An 18,980-nucleotide genomic window follows, 5' to 3' on the forward strand; every position below is an offset into this window, starting at 1 on the left:
ACAACCCACCAGGAACAGCATCCCCCCCTCATTGCCAAAGATTGCCTCCTTCTCAGAATGGAGCAACGTCTGCCAGGAGCACAGGCATACAGAACATGGACTCTGGAAGTCACAGAGTACATTAAGAGGCCCTGAATTTACAGGAGTGATAAGGAACTGCATTGGGCTTCGTTGAAAAAGCAGGGGTGGCAGTCCACAGGACAATTTACCTGATCTGTTCCAGCCACTCTGGCATCAGCCAGAGCCCTGCACTTCAGCAGCTGATACAGTCAGAAAGAGTGGCTTTATCTTAAGGTAAAATGTCTTTATTTTGCATACAGTGACTAAAGGGCAGGCTGCATGGACTCTGTGGTTTGAGACACAAAGGACTGGTCTCACTCAGGAAGAGCTGCTGAAGGGTGGACCTTTCTCCTAGGAGCTACCATATCAGGACCATGAGAAAACAAAGCTGACACCTTGACAATTTCCAAGCAATAGGCACATCCTGGGAGGGTCTCAGAAAGGATGTTCCTGGTTTCCTGTACCGACAGTGGTATCTGGGCAGGCACTGAGGGCATGTCAGTGTGGCAGGAAGCCACCAGTCTGAGCACAGGATAAGGCAAAGAAAGGCTGGCAAAGAGCTGAGCCAACACAACAATGCTTCCCAAAACAGGGAGGGGCAATCATACACAGCCATGAGCTTACATCTCCTCACTCTCCAATCATCTGGTAATACATTTAGCAGGTATAGCAGGAAGCATCCAGGAGCTTATAGGAACAGGTATATGTGTTCATTTAAGAATCATTAACTAGGCCTAGCAATCAAGAGTAAGCAGCCACACATGAGATGTCAAAAAAAGGCAGAAGCAAGGAATTGTTCTTGGCAAATACAAGCCAACACACACTACTGACATTCAGCATCCCCTTCCTCTCAAGTCACCCTACAGAGTTCGTCACTTGAACTAACTTCCTAAAATAAAAATAACAGTTTTTAAGGACCTTACTAATTAGCACCTGATGGTTTTGAAACTTGGGTGGGGTAAACACAAAGGTTGATTTTATTTTGGTAAGTATTTCTTATCCTAAAAGAAGTTCTTTCATGTGCAACGTCTGACAAACAAATTTAGAGACCACATTAATATTTAAAAGGAAGTATTCTCAGTTCAATGCTGAAAGCATCTGAAGAGTCAGCTTCATGATTTATTTAAAAAAATCTTAAAAGGCCATGAACATATTTTCACTGGAAGCAGCTGCTCTTAAGGCTACAGAACTAATACTTATGGGATGCAGTACATGACATATCACCTCAGATTTCAGCAGTAATGATCTAAATAATATCATTTTTAAAACAATTTTTTTTCTATCAACTGCAAGACAAAATGATGATCTTGCTAAATCATTGCTTTCTACTTAGCCATAATGAATCCAAGTCCACCCTACTAAACAGAAAAATGCCATTAAATACAGAAAATCAAAGAATCAAAGGGATAATGATCATGAGCTTTATCTAAGACTTATCAAATTTGAAGGAAAAAAAAAATAACATGTTGATGACTTGGTTATGGTTTACTAGTTTTGAATAAACAGTTGGGAGAGAATTGCAAGGCAAACAATTGAGAGAGAATGACTGATTCACTCTCTCTTTAAAAAAAATATTTCTCTTTAATCCTTTACTTGGGCCTAGAGGAGTCAAATTACAGCCATTTTATTTTGTTTTGGTTTGGGGTTTTTTTTTTTTGGCAGTACTTGAACCTAGCCTAACACTGCTACATTACATTCCTTTATGACTGAAACTGAGGCCAGAAATTAATGATTTACCAGAATTTGAGAAATCAAGGTAAACAATACTTCATACCATTAAGTTAAATTTAAGAATTTAAGAATCTTATCAGTTTCCACACCTGAATTTACCATTTCATTAATAAACATTCCTTCAAGTATATGTATTAAGACAAAAAGATGAGGTTGCATTTTACAGTACATGGTCATATTTCTGGATGTAGATATGGACATAGGTTACTCATACTTTGACATTGTGTAATTACACAGTTCCTGATAAAACTGTGCCAAGTCACCTTTAAATGTGGTATTAATTGCAGATTAAGTGAAGAAACTAGATCATATTTTTAAGAATGGATTATGCATTATGTTTGTAAATTCAGTTTAAAAGAATACTTAAAGAGTAAATTTTATCTGTGTAAATACTTCAGTATACCATTAACTCTCTCCAAACAACAACCAGTATGTTGATCCCAACGCTGCAAATGAAACCAGTAGGAGTCATAGACCAGGTTGGCAACTACATAGAGAAGTATTTTTCTGAGGTTTCTTTAGTTCTTCTATGTTGTTTGGTTGGGTTTTTTATTAATTGCATAGAAATTCAATTATCTTTTTCACAGTTAAGAGTGTTTTGCTGAAAGTTTGCAAAAAATTACTTCCAACTTATCTCAAGAATAACTGTATGACTGTAACTACATGCCACCTACAGCTGTGCCTCTGGAGGTACTTGTTATTTTTCTGTTATAGTGGAAATCTCTGTAATGAAAAGAATGAAAATCTGTAGAAGACTAGAAGAACAAAACTGATTTTAGTTCTTCTTTAGTCTCACAATATAAATCATATCTCAAAGTTATCCTGTCTTCAGAAGAAATTCTGACAAACCTACTTGACTGACATAAGCTATGCTTTAAGTATTCAGCTAATTTGATAGTTTTGCAAAAATAAACCTTTGCATTATTGTAATTACTGTCTAAATTGAACTGTGATCTTTTTATAGCCTATCTTCTTTCACAAAAAGAAGCCTATAAGTTTATTCACCTGAAAGAGACTATATTCTTCAACTATGACCACAGATGAACTTTCACATATTTATAGATATGCTTTTCCTGTTATTTAAATGACTACATTTGCAATTCCAGAAGCATCTCAAAAAACCACTATCCTCTTCTAGTTAACAGTACTTCATGTTGAAGTGGTCTCACTACTTTATGATTATTTCGATAGAAATATATTTTAATTGGATTTGATTCCTTCCTTTCAGAGTAACAAATTGGTACACTTCCCTATCAGGGCAGCTCCTCCTCCAACATTGCAAGAACCATAAACATCAAGTGAAAAATGCATAATTCCTCATTTTATTTCACTTTAGACTTTTTTCCAATTTATATTTAAACTCTGGATCAGTTTCAGAATCTCTCTAAACTCAAGTTGTGCCCAATTACCAGCACAGAGCTTTACAAGAAGAAGCCACCTCAGAAGTATAACTTTAAGAAGCACCACCACTTCAACCTGCCCACCTTTCTGAGGATGGCCAGGAGAGGAAGCACTGCTAAGAGGTTGGCATCACGTTTCTACAGGGTGGGGAAATAGAAATATGCCCCTCAAGCACGGGCTGCCCACTCCACATTTGTTTCTTCCCACCATTGAATAGGCTCTGCATTATGAACCCAACACACCTAAAGCCTGAAATCATTACAATTCAAACAAAAAGTATTTTTTTGAAGTCTATTGAGCACTTCTTCAAGTACTCAAAAGTGACAATAGCAAGGACATTCAGCTATTAAGTGCAAAACTGCTGGCAACTGCACCTCCCATCAGCATCCCTTCCAGTCTTACCTGGTAGATATCAGAAAGGCTGCTGCTTCCTGAATCACTAGTGATGCTACATCCTGAGTGACTAGATGAAACGTGGGTCACCTGTGGGTGGAGACTGTCAGTAAGGTGCAGCTTTGTGAAATCTGCAGGAAGCTATAGGTGGAGCAGAAAAAGCATCATTACAATTTGAGGGAGATACACAGCAAAATTAATTCAAATCATATATGTCATATTTTACTCTCTGCCAGTACCAACTACTTAAGAAAACCACTGGGGCTTGAGAATGCAGCACAAAAATTTAGAGTTATGCAGCTTTTTTAACTCATGCAGAGGTCAGCAAAATACCACCAAAATATTGCAAATATAAGAGATTCAGGAAAAACATGTATCTGAGGACAAACATTAGTGAAGCAATATGCCAAAACTGTTCAGTAGCTCGCTGTGGGGTTTGGATAGAATTAAAATGTATATGAATATTGTGCCACTTCCAAAATCAATGGTTTCCTGCAGGATGGGAGTTAAGTCACATACTTCTTTAAAAAATCAACCAGCACTGCTCTGGATTTGGTAAACTTTTGTGTCTCAAGTTGACAAAATACATTAGAGACAAGGAAAATCCAAGTCACTGAGCTATCCATTATACTTTGAGCCAAATAATATGACAGCAAATAGGAAATGTGGGAAGATTGACACAATTACAAAGAGCTATAATCTTGGAATTAGTTTGCTCACATGCAGTGCTGAAGATTGAATTGAGACAGTATATTTGATCATTTAACAAACATTCACCAAGATTTGTGATTTATATTTCTACTATTGCTTTATGCCCACAGCTTCTATGAAAATCTTTAAGAACTGTGAACATTTCCAGACTGCAGAAAGCGAACTTTGACAAAGCAAAATATTTGCTGTCTGAAGAAATATTTAAATGCTATTTCAGGGGCAAATTACTCTTCTCCCCAAGAAGTCTGTATCCCACAGCTAGTTAATAAAAGTATGTTAATGTATCAATTTTGGTTTGCAATAAATTCTTCAATAATTAAAACCAAAAATCTTTGTTCATTAATTTTGTTTCAACTCAGTCAAGGCAGATTCTCTCATCCCTAAGGAGTTGTGTTTGTATGAAAAATGTCACATGCAGTGTGTCCATCCATGTCAATTATGAATGTAACCCTAGTGCTTGCTCTCCCTGGATGGAAATGGAAATAAGATCTCATTCAGCATTAAGAGAGAATAAGCCAATCAGTATAAAAGGTTAGGGAAAAAAGTCACAAGAGAACATGCTAGAAAAAATTATTAGCTCTATACAGCTAAAGATAGTGAATGACTTTACTGCTGTTTGCCTTGTTTAGTTCTGTTTATGGAACACGCCCTGAAAGAACTTTGGCTTTAGGATTTGCAGTGAAATTACAGACAACTGCAAACCTTAGTCTTATTTGACTGACTGGCATTTCCTATTCTAATAAATCTGAAAAGGATTTCTTCATTATCACAGAATGACTGCATCAGTGATAGCAAAAATGGCTGCATTTTAAATAATTCTTTCCTAGTATCTTACTGGAAAGAGCAGCTAAAACCAGCAACCAAATACTAATAATCCTAAAAAGCTACAGTAAGCCCAGAGCTAGATTTGATCTTCATCAACAAAGAAAAGGCAATTAAGAAAAGCAATACTCTAATACACACAGCCATGAATGCTGCCTCCAGAAAAATCTAGTTATGCTCACTACTGTTATTGAAGTATCAGAGGGAGAAAATACAGCATTAGGGACTGAATTATAGTATCTGGGGTCTTTGCTGCTTTTCTTTTCAATCTGTAAGTTTGAATTATCACATAATTGAACCACATATACTGATATTCAGGCCACTATACAATTTTTTTTAATCCTTTTTGAGCCATTCTGCAAGTAAGTACATATTCTATAGGTAGAATGCAAGGGAAATGAACTGCCACAGCTTTTGCAGTGTGTTGCTGACTTCTCAAAGTACAGTCTCGCACAATTGAAGCAGCCCATGTTTATTTCAAAGTAGAAATCCTACACATTATGTTAAGATACAAGCACAAATTGTCTAAGATTCACACATTTAATGACAACTTACACAGATATATTTTGAGGGTTTTACCTTTTATAAAGCACTAACTATTGCAATCCCAAATAAATATTAACTCCATAGGGAACTGTATATGAACACAGTGTGGCACCCAGCCAAACACGTTCAATTTTATAGTGCCCTGCAAATATCTCCATGTCATTAACAACAGCATGTATTTTTTATCAAAGCATTAAAAATTTTAAAGAACTTTTCATCAAAGCAAATCCAGTTAGTATGTTAAAAAGTTAAATTGAGCTATATTTAATATAATGATTGCACTCAGTGTTTTAAATGAACAGCAAGGATTTGTGTGTCACTACTGCACATAAGGCAAAAGGAAGAGGCAGAGGATTTCACAATAACTGATGGAATACACTGCAAATAAAAGCAAGCCTTCTGAATCTTTTTGGCTGTAGACAATCAGCTGATTGCTTGGTGATTACTGGTTTCAGAGTAACTCCTCAAGTCAAAGCCACGCTGCCTGAGCTGGACTTGCCAAGTGGTGACAGAAGATCAGAAGCAGGCATTTTTCTTTAGGCAACCTAACTAGTCACTTTGATCCTAATCAAATAGGACTATTTACAAGCAGAAAGCACATGCTCATATCTTTGCAGAACACTACATCTCTGTGCTACATGCCCGAGAGCAGCATCCACTTCAACTGCCCTACCCCCCAAAGTTAAGGTGAGAGACTGTGTGAAGAAAAAAATGAAATACAAAAATTAAATAAGTTGAAACATTTAAACTGTAAAGTCAATGAAAAATGTGTGTGAGAAATGCATACATTTCTATTTTAGTCATGTTCTGCTGTTTAAAATACTTCATATTTGCATTGTACACAATGGAGAAAAAATGAAGCACTGATGACAATGAAAACCCACATCTCTTTAAGTCTGATATGGAAGTGTGGTGGGCTTGACAGCAGATGCCCACCAAAGCCACTCTGTCACTTTCCTCAGCTGGACAGGTGAGAGCAAATACAATGCAAGACTCATGGTTAAGGACCAAGAGAGATCACCCACTGTCATGGGCAAAACAGACCCAATTTGGGGACAAATTAACTGAATTTATTATCAACAGGATAATGAGAAATAAACTCAAATCTTAATGACTTCCTCCCACCCTTCCTTTCTTCCTAGGCTCAACTTCACTCACAAATTCTCAACCTCTTCCCTTGCAGTGCTGTGGAGGGACAAGGAATGGGGGCTGTGGTCAGTTCATCTCACACTGTTTCTGCTGCTCCTCCCTCCTTGGGTGGAGGACTCTCACACTCTTCTCCTTCCAAAGGAGGCAATTCTCCATCATCACCTTCAAAGTGAGCCCTTCCCATGGGCTGCAGTTCCTCACAAATTGCCCTGGTGTGGGGCCCCTCTAGGGTCATAACTCCTGCCAGTAAACCTGTTCCAGCATGGGCTCCTCTCTCCGCAGGGTCACAAATCCCACCAGGAGCCTGCTCCAGCGTGGGCTTTCCACAGGCATCCACCTGCTCTGGTGTGGGTGTCCTCCAAGGGCTGCAGGTGGAATTCTGCTTCCCTGGGGATCAACATAGGCTGCAGAGGGGCACAGCTGCCTCACCATGACCTGCACCACAGGCTGGGTAAATCTCTGCTGGGGCACCTGGAGCACCTCCAGCCCCTCCTTCTCTCTGACCTTGGTGTCTGCAGGGCTGCTCCTGTCACATTCTCACTCCTCTCTTCTGTGGCTGCAATTGCAGTTTTTGTTCCCCCTGTCCCTCTCCGTTTCATATCCCAGAGGTGCTGCCACTGTCACTGCTGAGCTCAGCCTTGGCCAGTGGCAGGTCTGCCTTGGCACCAGCTGCGTTTGGCTCCATCAGACATGGGGACAGCTTCTGGCAGCTTCTCAAGGAAGAAGGGTTGGCCCTGTGGCCCCACACTACCAAAATCCAGCCACACAAACCCAATACGAGCCAAACCCTTTACTCTTGGAACAGATTTGGTGAATGTTTTTCAGGTAAGCAGAACACAACATTCAACAAGCAGCAAAAAGCTGGTCTACCCCAAACCAGGATATTTACATCCAATTTCTTACTTGCATTGGAACAAGATTAGAGAACATCATGAAACCATGCTATTATAACTCTGAAAAAATTTCCTAGGAACCATCTCCAGGCAGTTAACTTCATGGCAATAGGTATGTTTGCCATGCTACTGAGTATCACATTATTAATTAAATTATTAAGCACTCTTAATCTTATTAAAACTTTAATAATTTAAGTGCTTGTATTCAGCTATTGTTCCATTCTATAGTTTAGTACTGACTTTACTATTTAGTACAACAGTAAAAAAAAGTCTTCTTGTTACATTTACACAGCTAGATCTAGCACATGCTATATCTACCAGACCACAAGGAGGATAAGAAAGCCTAAGGACCTACCCCTGCCTCAGAAACATCACTCCTCACAGACTGACACCACCACAAATGGTGTCAGAACTGAATTCTCACTTTTATCTTGTTTTACATTTTCATTAAGTGATGCCTAGTTTTAAGAATACCTACAGTATTTCTTAACTTCATGACTGAACACCTTTAGTCACACCATCAGAAGGAACTGTCACACAGAGTAAAAACGTAGCAGGGTAATTTAGAAAAATTAATGTATGATTTGTTTTAAAGTAAACATAGTTTCAAAACATAGTATATGTACACTAGTTTAAATAATTTATAATCATTAAAAAGGTCAGAAACTGTCCTGACCACCTAGTCTCAAGCACAACCTTTGTAAATGACAAACATTAAGGTAATATATGCATAGCTCTAATCACGTGTAACACGGACAAAAGTTTCTAGCATAAAACATGACCTGACAAAATAGTCATGATCTAAGCCCTAGTCTTAATTTGACAGAGGTGAAAACAGTATTTTATATTTATAATGTAGCCATTAATACACATGTATACCTACACAAGTACACCCATTTATACAGATTGCACACATGGATAGAAACCAGAGTTAAAACAATACATCTGGGAACTCCCAATTTTTACTTCTTGAAAACCCTAAAATCAAAAGAAAACTTAAACAATTACGTGAAACTATCTTAAGGGAAAAGATATATATCCATTTAGAACTGTACAATACCATAAATCCTATCACATCCTCCCATCTTAAAAGCATCATTTTATTACTTCCACCCTCCAAGTGAATCACCATGTTATGCATGCAAAACTAACAATTACTTTGCTCTGAATATGTTCCTCCTATTTTAAGAACATTACTATTTTCTCCTACCCTACAGTATGCCTTTCATTATAACAAAAGGCATCTTCTACTCAAGCAATTGCAGGGCTTATCTACAAATACAGTATTTAAAAAAATATTAAATAAAATTTTGAATTTTATTTTTTAAATGCAGTTACATGTGAAAACAAGTATAAATGCAACAACGTGAAAGACAAACACAAGAATGTCATTTTAAATTACCAGATGAATTCTAGTTAGAAAGCTTCAATATACCACTCATTTTAAGGCAAACAAAGAAACAAAGCATATAAACAAAGTCTTCTACTGAAGGCTGCTCAGCACTTTATGAAAGATTTATAAAGCCTGCAAAGTGACTGAAGCACATTTGCAAAAAAGATGGGATTAAAGAGAGCAAAGGTGTAACATTCTGTTATGCAATTCCCAATGAATGATTTTATATGTAAATAAGTGCCACTGAGACAGAGCAAGCAGACATAAAACAACACAAACTATCACCTTTAAAGCCTCTACTTCCACTTTCTGAAAGTAAAGAAATACAAAAAAGCACTGATTCTTACACCTCCAAACACCTGCATCTGAACACTTATTCTATAGCAGTTCTTTACTAATAAAATAATAAAAGCTACTAGACAATAAAAGCCACCATAATAAATATTTTTTTAAAGTTTTTTATTCCTTTTACAGATGACACACTTAGTCCCACAAACCTAAGTAAGTAAACTACAATGAACTTATTTTGGGATTCTGGGTTTTTTTTCATGAAGAGAGAACAACAGCAGGCAAATAAAAGCAATACTGTGCCTTTGTCTTCCTCATTATTTTTTTCCCCACCCAAGATAGAAATCCTGAAATTTTTATTGCACTACAGAAGTGTAGATCACAAAGGCAGTATTCTTCAGTATCCTATAAAATTATTAACAGTTAATTTCAATATTTTATATAAACATTTTTTATATCAAGGGTTTGTACATCTGTTGTATTTTGTATTTTAATGCTATGCCCACATTTATGGTATTTAATAAGATAAGGAAGAAATATTTGAAATAATGCTGGGCATTCATCAACTTGCTATTTCAACATAATTCTTTCACTAACCAAGAGAGACGTCAAGGAAACATTTTTATGGTTGAGTGATTTTAAACACAGCAGCAAATGTAAGTAATTACAGAATAATAAGGTAATTTCTATCGATTCTGTCTACAGACCTGATGCAGGCTGACATGTCCATGCAGAGTTAAATTTCAACTAAAAGTGTAAACTATATACAATTAAAATTAGGATGCAATTCCCAGGGAAGCAGGATTTTCTTGCACCTAGGGGTGGAAAAGATTGAGAAGCTTCTATATATTTTCTATGAAAACTTCTGCAAGACTTAAATAAAAACCTCCTGACTTGAACTATGTCTTCTGTACAATCATTTACTTTACACAACAATACCTCATGTATTTTTCATCTCCAGAGTTTCCTCGAATAGACATCCTTCTGTGAAACTGTGAAACTTCACAGACATCCAATCTTAAGATCTTGAATACAGCAAAGGACACAACCTGTGTTCTGAAAATATTGCATGTAGATAATATTGCTGTGCAGCAGCTGTTTGCATAAAAAGCCCACAGCAGAACACCTCTAACAAAAAAAACAAACCAAACCAAAAATAAAAAGAATGAAAAGTATTATAAGGACCTTTCCCAAGCTCTTAATTCTTTCCTCCACCGATATTTTGCTATAGCTAGCCTCCCAGAAAAACTATTCAGAGGTTCAAGCTATTGCAATGGGAGCTGCAGGTCTCAGGGAGAGAGAGAGAGTGAATGCACAGGAACTTCATTCTGCTTCCCTTACAAAACACCCACTGCCTGCCACTTACTGCACATCTCATGGCCCTCAGCAGCTAATCCCATGAGCACTTCATGCATCGAATCCTTTGCCTGAAGGATTATTGACTTCTGCAGAGAGACAGGGGTGGTAAAATTTAAATGGGTGTCTGGGGAATGAAGAAAAACCTCTCAGAAGTAACACTTTTTAAAGGAAAAGTAAGAAATACATCACTGAAACACATCCATTTTTATTTATTTTAACCACCTTCTCCGTTGTATGTCTGAATGTGTCAGCATTTGTTCTTCCTTTAGGAAGTATATGAATCAAAGAGTCAATGCAGCATTTCCTATTAAAAAGTACCTTCTTCAGAAAACCTGGCATAAACACTATTCCTTCAGGAAACACAAATGTCAACTTATTGGCAACAGCTCAAATGAAGCCGGGGGTGAAAAAAGAAAAACTGTTTTATACAGGTGTTTACAGCACCAGTGAACCCCAAATACAAAACAAAAGCCAGCAGGATGGATTTGAGTTCAATCATGCTAAACTAAACTAAGTAATGTTAAACAATTTTCTGAAGTTTTCCTTAGATTTCTGAAAATCCAAACTCAAACATTTAAAACATATAAATGATGTTATATGTTTAGAATAAACAATATAAACGTGCAAGATCAAAATACTTTTATTCAGCATTTACTCAGAAGCCTGTCTCAAAAAATATCTGGTTAAAGTGTAGCTTCTTCACTGGTCAACAAATGATAATTCAAAGGATAATTTTACTTTTAAAATATGGTTTTAAAGTTATAGCAGTTCTGCCACAGGCATCAAGCTAAAAAGACTGTTCTACAACAGTTTTGACTGTGCATATACATTTAAGTATCAAGAACTCTTTGACATCCTTAACCACATGTTTCTACATGGTCTCATAGTTTTTGTTCCATACAGTGCGATGGAAGTGAAATCTTCCAGAAGGGAGTTATGTAGGATTTTCAAATTTCAAAAATCTCATTTTTTCTTTTTTATTGGGTTTTAGGGGGGTTTAGGGGTATTTTTTTGGTTGGTTGGTTTAATTTTTTTTTTTTTTTTTTTTTTTTTTTTTTTTTTTTTTTTTTTTGTTAAGTGCCTGGTATTTTTACATTATTTGATTGCTTTATTCCATGAAGTGATCCCATTTAGGTCCAATCCTATTCTCAGTCTCTTTGAACTTCTGTGAGTAGCAGAATCTCTGTTTCAGTGTATTATGTCCCTACATTAAAAGAGTCCCTATTCCATAGGGACACAGCCTATCACTCTAGGTTGCACCCTGCTGTCCCAAGAACTTGCATTTAAGTGTCCTGACAGAGGCTGCCCAGCCACCCCCTCCCACAAACTAACAGCTTCCCAGTAACACTGAATAAAACTGGGGAGGGAATTCATCTTGTGGAAATCTACATAATGAAAACCAACAAGCAGGGACAGGCACTCACTGATGACTGCTTTCTAAGTTGAAGGAAAGACTGTTCTGAGGCATTTCAATTGACTTCTGAAATATCTCTAGGGAAAGAGAGTGGAAAACCGAGTTCAATCACTGAACTTCTGTAAAGGCTCCCCATTATTTGATATACATGGACGAGAAAATAATAAAGCTTGGCTGTGCAGAGATCTCTCTTGGGAATGACTGATTTTCATACTAAGAAAATGCATGTTCCAGTTGATGTTTTTCCCACAGTAAGTATTTCTAAATACTTCCTTTTGTGGCTGTTTGGGTGCTTAATACTGAGAACTACTGCTGGGTTGGAAACTAAATGGCCCACTTTCAGGGCTTCTGGAGGCTTGTAAGGTTAAATTTTGCACTCTTTGGCCTATTACAAGTAACTGTGGGAGAGGAAGGAACAGAGAACCTGGTCACAAACTTTGTTTCCACAGGAAACCAGACAAAAGATTCATGCCTAGGGAAATAAAAGCAAAAAAAAGTTCAAGAACACTTTAGTTCAAGAACACTTTATGTGGGCACATATGTTTACAGGAAATGTTAATTCAAATATTTTCAAGGAAGATGCTTTAAATCCAGCAGAATATTTTAAATAAATAATAGAACACTTGTGTATATCTCATATACAGACTCACTTTGGATTACTTACAGAGCAGTCTCACAAGTGGACATGGAGGATGCTAAAAAGCAATCACACCAGCAGGGGTAAAAATGATGGCACCCAAACCCAGACTTTATTTTCAGCTTTAAAGCACTGCTCAGGATTGAAAACCAGAAAAGTAAAGAGTTTAGCCCAAAGGTGAAAACATGTATCCTGGGCACATCTTCAATGGTTAAAGCAAAGACCTGTGAAATGCCTACAGCTCCAAGCACTGAAGCCTCCCCATCAACAGGCTGTTCTTAGACCACACCATATGTTGGTGGTGGGTTTTTTTATACCTGAGCTTCACAATTACAGCATTCTAGCCACTCTAACAAAGCTTAGTGAAGTTTTTTAAACATTCATGAAGTGATAGCTCAGTTTTGAACTGAAGCCATTCAACCTGAACTACTGCCCCTCAATACTGAACTACATCACTGAATTTTACTGCACTGAGCTAACTTACAAGAGTAAAAGATATGTTAACTGATTTTAGAATAAAGAAATTAAGGGCTACCTCAGTTATTTTCTTAAAGATGAGATATGAAAGATGGATATACAAAATATCTTAGAACTCCACACCTTCCAAGTGGAGGAAAAAAACCTCTTGGCATCACTGTGCAAAAAGACACTGTGGATAACAAGAGATGAGCAGTAGGAAGAGATGTGAAATCACACATTTTAAAACAAAAATCAACAGCATGGGAAATTCCCTGTCAGAAATGACTGTGAAAAAGTTTCCATGTATCAGCTGATCAGAAGGTGACTGAATTGTTCAGGTGATGCAGCAGAAGGAGAACCCAGTATGATCACAGCATGCATCCCCCAGAAATACAGTTCTGGACTCTTCTCCACAACCCCAGCAGAGACCTTATTTGGAAATTTTGCACACATGCCCAGCAGTGTGTTTTAAATAAAGATGGCTTGAAGCCATACACATACATAGAGTCAGAAAAAAACTATCAGGATTATGAGAAGAAAAACTAATACTTGACAAAGTGCAGGAAGAGCACAGCTTTTTCAGCCCACACTGAGAGAAAGATCACTATGCAAAAATAGAAAGGAGGAAAAAGAAATATTTTCAGTACAAGGCAATGCAGGTGTAAAGCCTAATGAGCAGGAAGCTGAAAGAAGGCTGCTGTCTAATGAACCACAGAGAGAACCAAGCCAGACTCCACAGGAGCTCTGGTAGAGAAGGCTTTCAAACTGAAGCCAGGCAAAGTTATGAGTGTGCTGCACAAGTGTGTAATGGCAGTGACCCAGAAAATTCTTTCCAGATCCATGTCACTCATCCAAGCAGAAAAATCTGAAGTGAGCCTGTTGTTTGATATACTTAGTGTTCAGAAGCACACTAACCAACAGAGGAAGAAAAAAGACAAAATCCAACACGACTAACATAAAAACATTTTAGATGTTCTTATTGGCAGCTTCTTAGTAAACACCTAAGTACTGTGTAAATTCCAAAGAATTTTTTTTAAAGATACAAATATTTAGGGAGCTCCTATGCATAGATGCAAAAACTGAGCCCTGTCTCCATAAAATACCATATTAATTGAATGAAATTTGATGAAAATTTAAAGAGAGACATGACTAATTCACAAGCAATTAAATGGAAATTCTGTTTGAAGTCTGACGGTTGCAGCCATGTCAATGCCACCCTTGGAGTGTTAAGTAAAGGATTATCTTTACTTTAGAACATCAAGGAATAGTTCAGGAGAGAAGTGGGTGGAAGTTTCCACTATTTTCCTTGACTGACAATGGAAGCTGCACACTTCTGCTTCAGCTCAAATAAAAAAAAGAACACAAAGAATTGCAATATTACAAATGACACACAAGTGGACATGAAAGCCCTTGCTAAAGCTTGTTTTTCCAAATATTCTGATTGTAGCATTTTTTAATATAAAGAAAAATGTATATTGCCATAAGCACTAGTCTTAGCTTGCTAATTGCACAATATTGATCATTTAAAACAATGTTACAATTGTTTTTAAAAGTTGGACATCTACAAGGCAATCAATTTTGATTGAAAATGTGGAAGATGTTATTTTCAAAGGTGAATTTCAAAAGAAAGACTGCTTAAAAAATCTTATAAGTCTGTAGATAATACTTCTCAGACCAATGCAAAAAGTAAAAAAGTTTCATATTTGCATTACAGATAGTATAGGTAGTCTTCCTAATTTTCTGGCAAATGAAGAAACAGTACAGTAACAAGATAAAATGTTTCTAATGACAAGCATTTCCCTTTATACATGACTAATGTTGCAAAATCTTCAAATACCATGATTTTACCATAAATATAATTTTTAAATGCTGTACTAACATGACTACAAGTCAAACAGCTTCATTACTTATTTTATGAGTTTTGCAAGTGCAAAAGTTCTCATGCCATGGCAACACAACAGTGGTGAATGTTGCTGTAACACCCCAAGTTTGCTTGCTACTTTACACTTTTCCTCAGATGGTAGTCAAAGAAAATTAATGAAAATATTTTATTCTGACACAAGTTTTCAAAACTGTATGTGCTATCATGCCACCATGCATTCCTAATACCTCCACAGTTTGTATTCTGTCACACAGAGCAAGATTCCAACTTCTATGAACAACTCAATTATTAACTACCTTGGGCACAAAACTTACTACTGTGTGCTAACTGTGATCATAGGAAGGGAAAGACAAAAGGATCATTTTTCTTCTTTTCATCAAGGAGTCTTTAGGAAGCACTACAGTGCTCCCTAAATTCTGGAGCACAGTGCAGCAGCAACTGTGCAAACCCATTTAAAATTATTTACATATATCAGCACAGAAACATCTCTTACAGTAATAATATCTCCAATAAATTTTGAAACAACCTGCAGAGCTTTTCTTTGTAGTCCAAGTGACACTTACTCACAACTGTAATATGTAACCCTAAATTTCATTAGCCTCCCACCTTGTTTTTTTTTTTAATTGCCTAACTTTTACAAACATCCACAACTACATTGTGAGATAAGCAAAACAACAAGGCACCAAATGGAGCCTATTATAATCAAGGCTGCTTTGGAGTGAGCAGACAATGTCAATTGAAGCACCATGTTATTCTGCTTAAAATGCTGACATTCATGTGTGACTTTTAGAAATTCATCTATTTGTGTCTGTGCAGGTGTGCCCACAGAGTTCAAATCATCCCTTATGCTCCTGCCTTGCGTCAACAGCATCCTAAAAACACAACCCATGTAAAAACTTACATACTCTACTGACACCATGAAACGTTTCAGTGGTGTTTATTTAGGAAGAGATTTTTACAGCACAGATTGCCAAGCTGCAGAAAAATAGGCAGTACAGAAACAGGTTGAAATACCAAGACCAGTAACTGCAGCCCATTCTACAAACACAATCAAGTGACATTCATCTTTTTTCTCCCATCTACCAGAAGTTAAACCCTGGAATAGTCTGTGCATTTACATGGTCAAGGTGTGTGCATTTACCTGAACTACTGCATTAGGTCACCTTGCAATGACCAGACAATTTGAGAGCCAAACCAAGTGCTCATTTACAACAGCACTGAAATGGTGGCAGCTGTTTGCTGTAACACATGGTGCAAGAGATTTAGAAAGTTACTTTCCTAAAAGTGGTAGACATTTTAGTCATTACTACACTAAGCATGTTATCTCTGGATGCTTAACTGAATAAAACCCCAGTTGGAACATTGAACATCCACTTTAAAAAAAAAAAATCTAAAAATAATCATGCTACTCTAACTCAGGAATTCCTAAGTTTAGTTTTCCCTGGGTACCATCATCACAGAAGGAATACTAATGTACAATACTAATGGAAGTTGCAGGTGTAGGAGTGACATTTAACTGCCTAAACAACCTCTTCCTTCAACAGGAAACAAGTAGATAACTAGATTTTCTGTATCCTACTGCTGACATGCATGCCGCTGTTTGGGAAACTCCACTTGAGTAATCATTTATTTAGGAAAAGCAGCTGTATTTTTCAGGGACCTTGAAAATATCTGCTAAATGGAAATTGCTAAAAATCCTTTGCCCTGAAATGCAAGAAGTCTCTAATCTTCTCACAAGACACAAAAAAGACCACCCCAAGAACAAAACTAAAAAAAAATAAAACCCCAAAAAAACTACAACACAATAAAAAAAACCCAACCAACCAACAAAACTCCCAAAAAACCTCAACAACAATATTATCAACTACTGAGAACCTATTGATTTGAAAATGAGCAAGACTGAATAGGACAGAAATTCCCAGAGTCAGATCACAGAAAATATTTGCAGAAGTCATGCACCAAATAGCTTTCAAAAGAAACTAACACTGTTCTCATTTTACTTTGATTTTCAGTCTGCTCCTACAGTTTTAAAACCTCAGTTTTAAAATAAAATATGAGTCTTCTCTGCTGCTTTAAAAAAAAAAATCCAGTGAACAACCATTTCCAGACATAGAGTTAATTATTAAAGTAGTACATTTTACTAAGGCACCAAAATCCATAAATTCATGCATTTTCCTTTTCCTCCTGGTTCCTTAAAAGTGAGGACAACAGAAAAAAAGAATATTCTACATTATTTTTGTGTATTTCAAAAGAAAAAAATCCCTCTATAGTTAGCTACTTATTCAAAGGCCAAAAAACCAAGCTGAAAATCCACTGGTCAAGCAGGATTTACAGCAGGTCAAGACTGAAAAGGTGAATGAGACACATCCCATTTTGACATCTGACTCTTTCCTGAGCAACCTAGCAAAGAAAAGAGCTACTGCCTGCCAAGAATTTGGAAAATACAGGTTCTTCTCCTAGTTTGTTATCAGAAATACATTAAGATTTAGAGGTCAAGCCGTACCTTGATTGGTGAAACAGCACAGGCAAAGAGTGCTTGTTTTGAAGAGCCTTTATTTAGCTCCTTATATGTAAAGAAAAAAACCTTACATGTTAAAAAAAAAAAAAAAACAAACAAAGAAAAAACCCCCGCAAACAAACAAACAATTTAACAACAAAAAACAAATCAAACCAACCAACAAAAAAACCCACCAAAAAACTCCTGAACAAATGAAGAGCACAAAGAACTTACTTGGACTAAAATGAGAACAGGGCTGATGGTTCAGCAATCCTAGGATAAAGCTAACTAAGAAATAATTCCCAAAATTCAGTTTAAATTTCACAAAATTTAGAATGTGGGTTTTTTACAACCATGACCAGCCACATTCAGGTACAAGGTCCTTCATCACCCCGTTTTCAAGCCATCAATCCCACTACCAAGAGCAAATGTATGGCCCAGTTCTGCACCCATGTTCTCTTTTCCAGGCTTCCCCGTGCTCTTTCAAATCACCCTGCATTAGACCTTCCTGACATTCATGCAACCCCTCCAGCATTTGGCAGGCTGGCAGGCACACAGCAGCAGACAGGCATTGAGGAAACAATGCCATGGATGGAGGCCTAAGAGCACAGCCCAGCTCCCATTCTTCTGGCTCTGCAGGAAGAACAGCAGCACAGAACAGAACAAGCCTATTTTTAACAATAAAACAGCCAACAGGAGCACACACACAAAGGGAGACCCACAAAATAGAACAACGTCACTTTTATGAAATCATTCTTTGGAGGAGGAATAAAAGAAGAAAGCTTTAAATCAGTTCTTCTGGCTTGCAAGGTCACAGTTTGGAGTCAAGCTATCAACTAATGAATCCTACCTGGAGTGTTTGTCCAAAGGACCCAGCACACAGCACCTGTGCTTGCAAGGGAGTGACAGGCTGCAGGTAAAATGAGGCATTTTTTATTTATAGACTGAGGGAAAGCAATCCCAGGCTGAGGTACTTGACAATTGTGTTATTGCCTGCATTTGCAGCATGGCTCCTGGCTGTCCCCATGTCCCTGAAGATCAGGTAACTGCAGTTAGCAAGAGGATGCATTACTGCCACCAAATGCTGGCACATGGTCACCAGCCAAGACTGGGACACTTGAAATAAGTCATATACAGCTACAAGGGCTACATGGAGCTACATTTTATGGCATTTGCTAGCTTATCAACAGATCCTAAATGCACATATAATGTAATACTTTGCTCTTCTCCACATTCTAACTCACAAGCCTGCTTTTTCTCTGTTTTGAAAAGCAGCTGGCTCTTGATCCATGTTGAGAAGCTGGAACTGAAAGAGAAGGCTGGTGTTAAAACCAGTTTGCATATT

General features: G+C 37.2%; 1 protein-coding gene across 6 annotated transcripts in view; it reads right to left on the minus strand.

Annotated features, from left to right (window-relative positions):
- RAPGEF2 (Rap guanine nucleotide exchange factor 2) overlaps nucleotides 1-18,980 on the minus strand; it is a 185,048-nt gene that overhangs the window by 42,691 nt on the left and 123,377 nt on the right. For 4 of the 6 annotated variants that reach the window (XM_058803151.1, XM_058803153.1, XM_058803150.1 and 1 more), the window contains exon 7: nucleotides 3,595-3,726. The exons of 1 other annotated variant lie outside the window; for it this stretch is intronic. In XM_058803151.1, coding sequence (XP_058659134.1) covers nucleotides 3,595-3,726 — 132 coding nt within the window. The remainder of the gene's footprint in view (nucleotides 1-3,594; nucleotides 3,727-18,980) is intronic. One more of the 6 variants, XM_058803152.1, reaches the window with a different exon arrangement.

The sequence above is a fragment of the Ammospiza caudacuta genome, chromosome 4 (assembly GCF_027887145.1).
Source record: "Ammospiza caudacuta isolate bAmmCau1 chromosome 4, bAmmCau1.pri, whole genome shotgun sequence".
In the NCBI taxonomy this organism is placed as follows: domain Eukaryota; kingdom Metazoa; phylum Chordata; class Aves; order Passeriformes; family Passerellidae; genus Ammospiza; species Ammospiza caudacuta.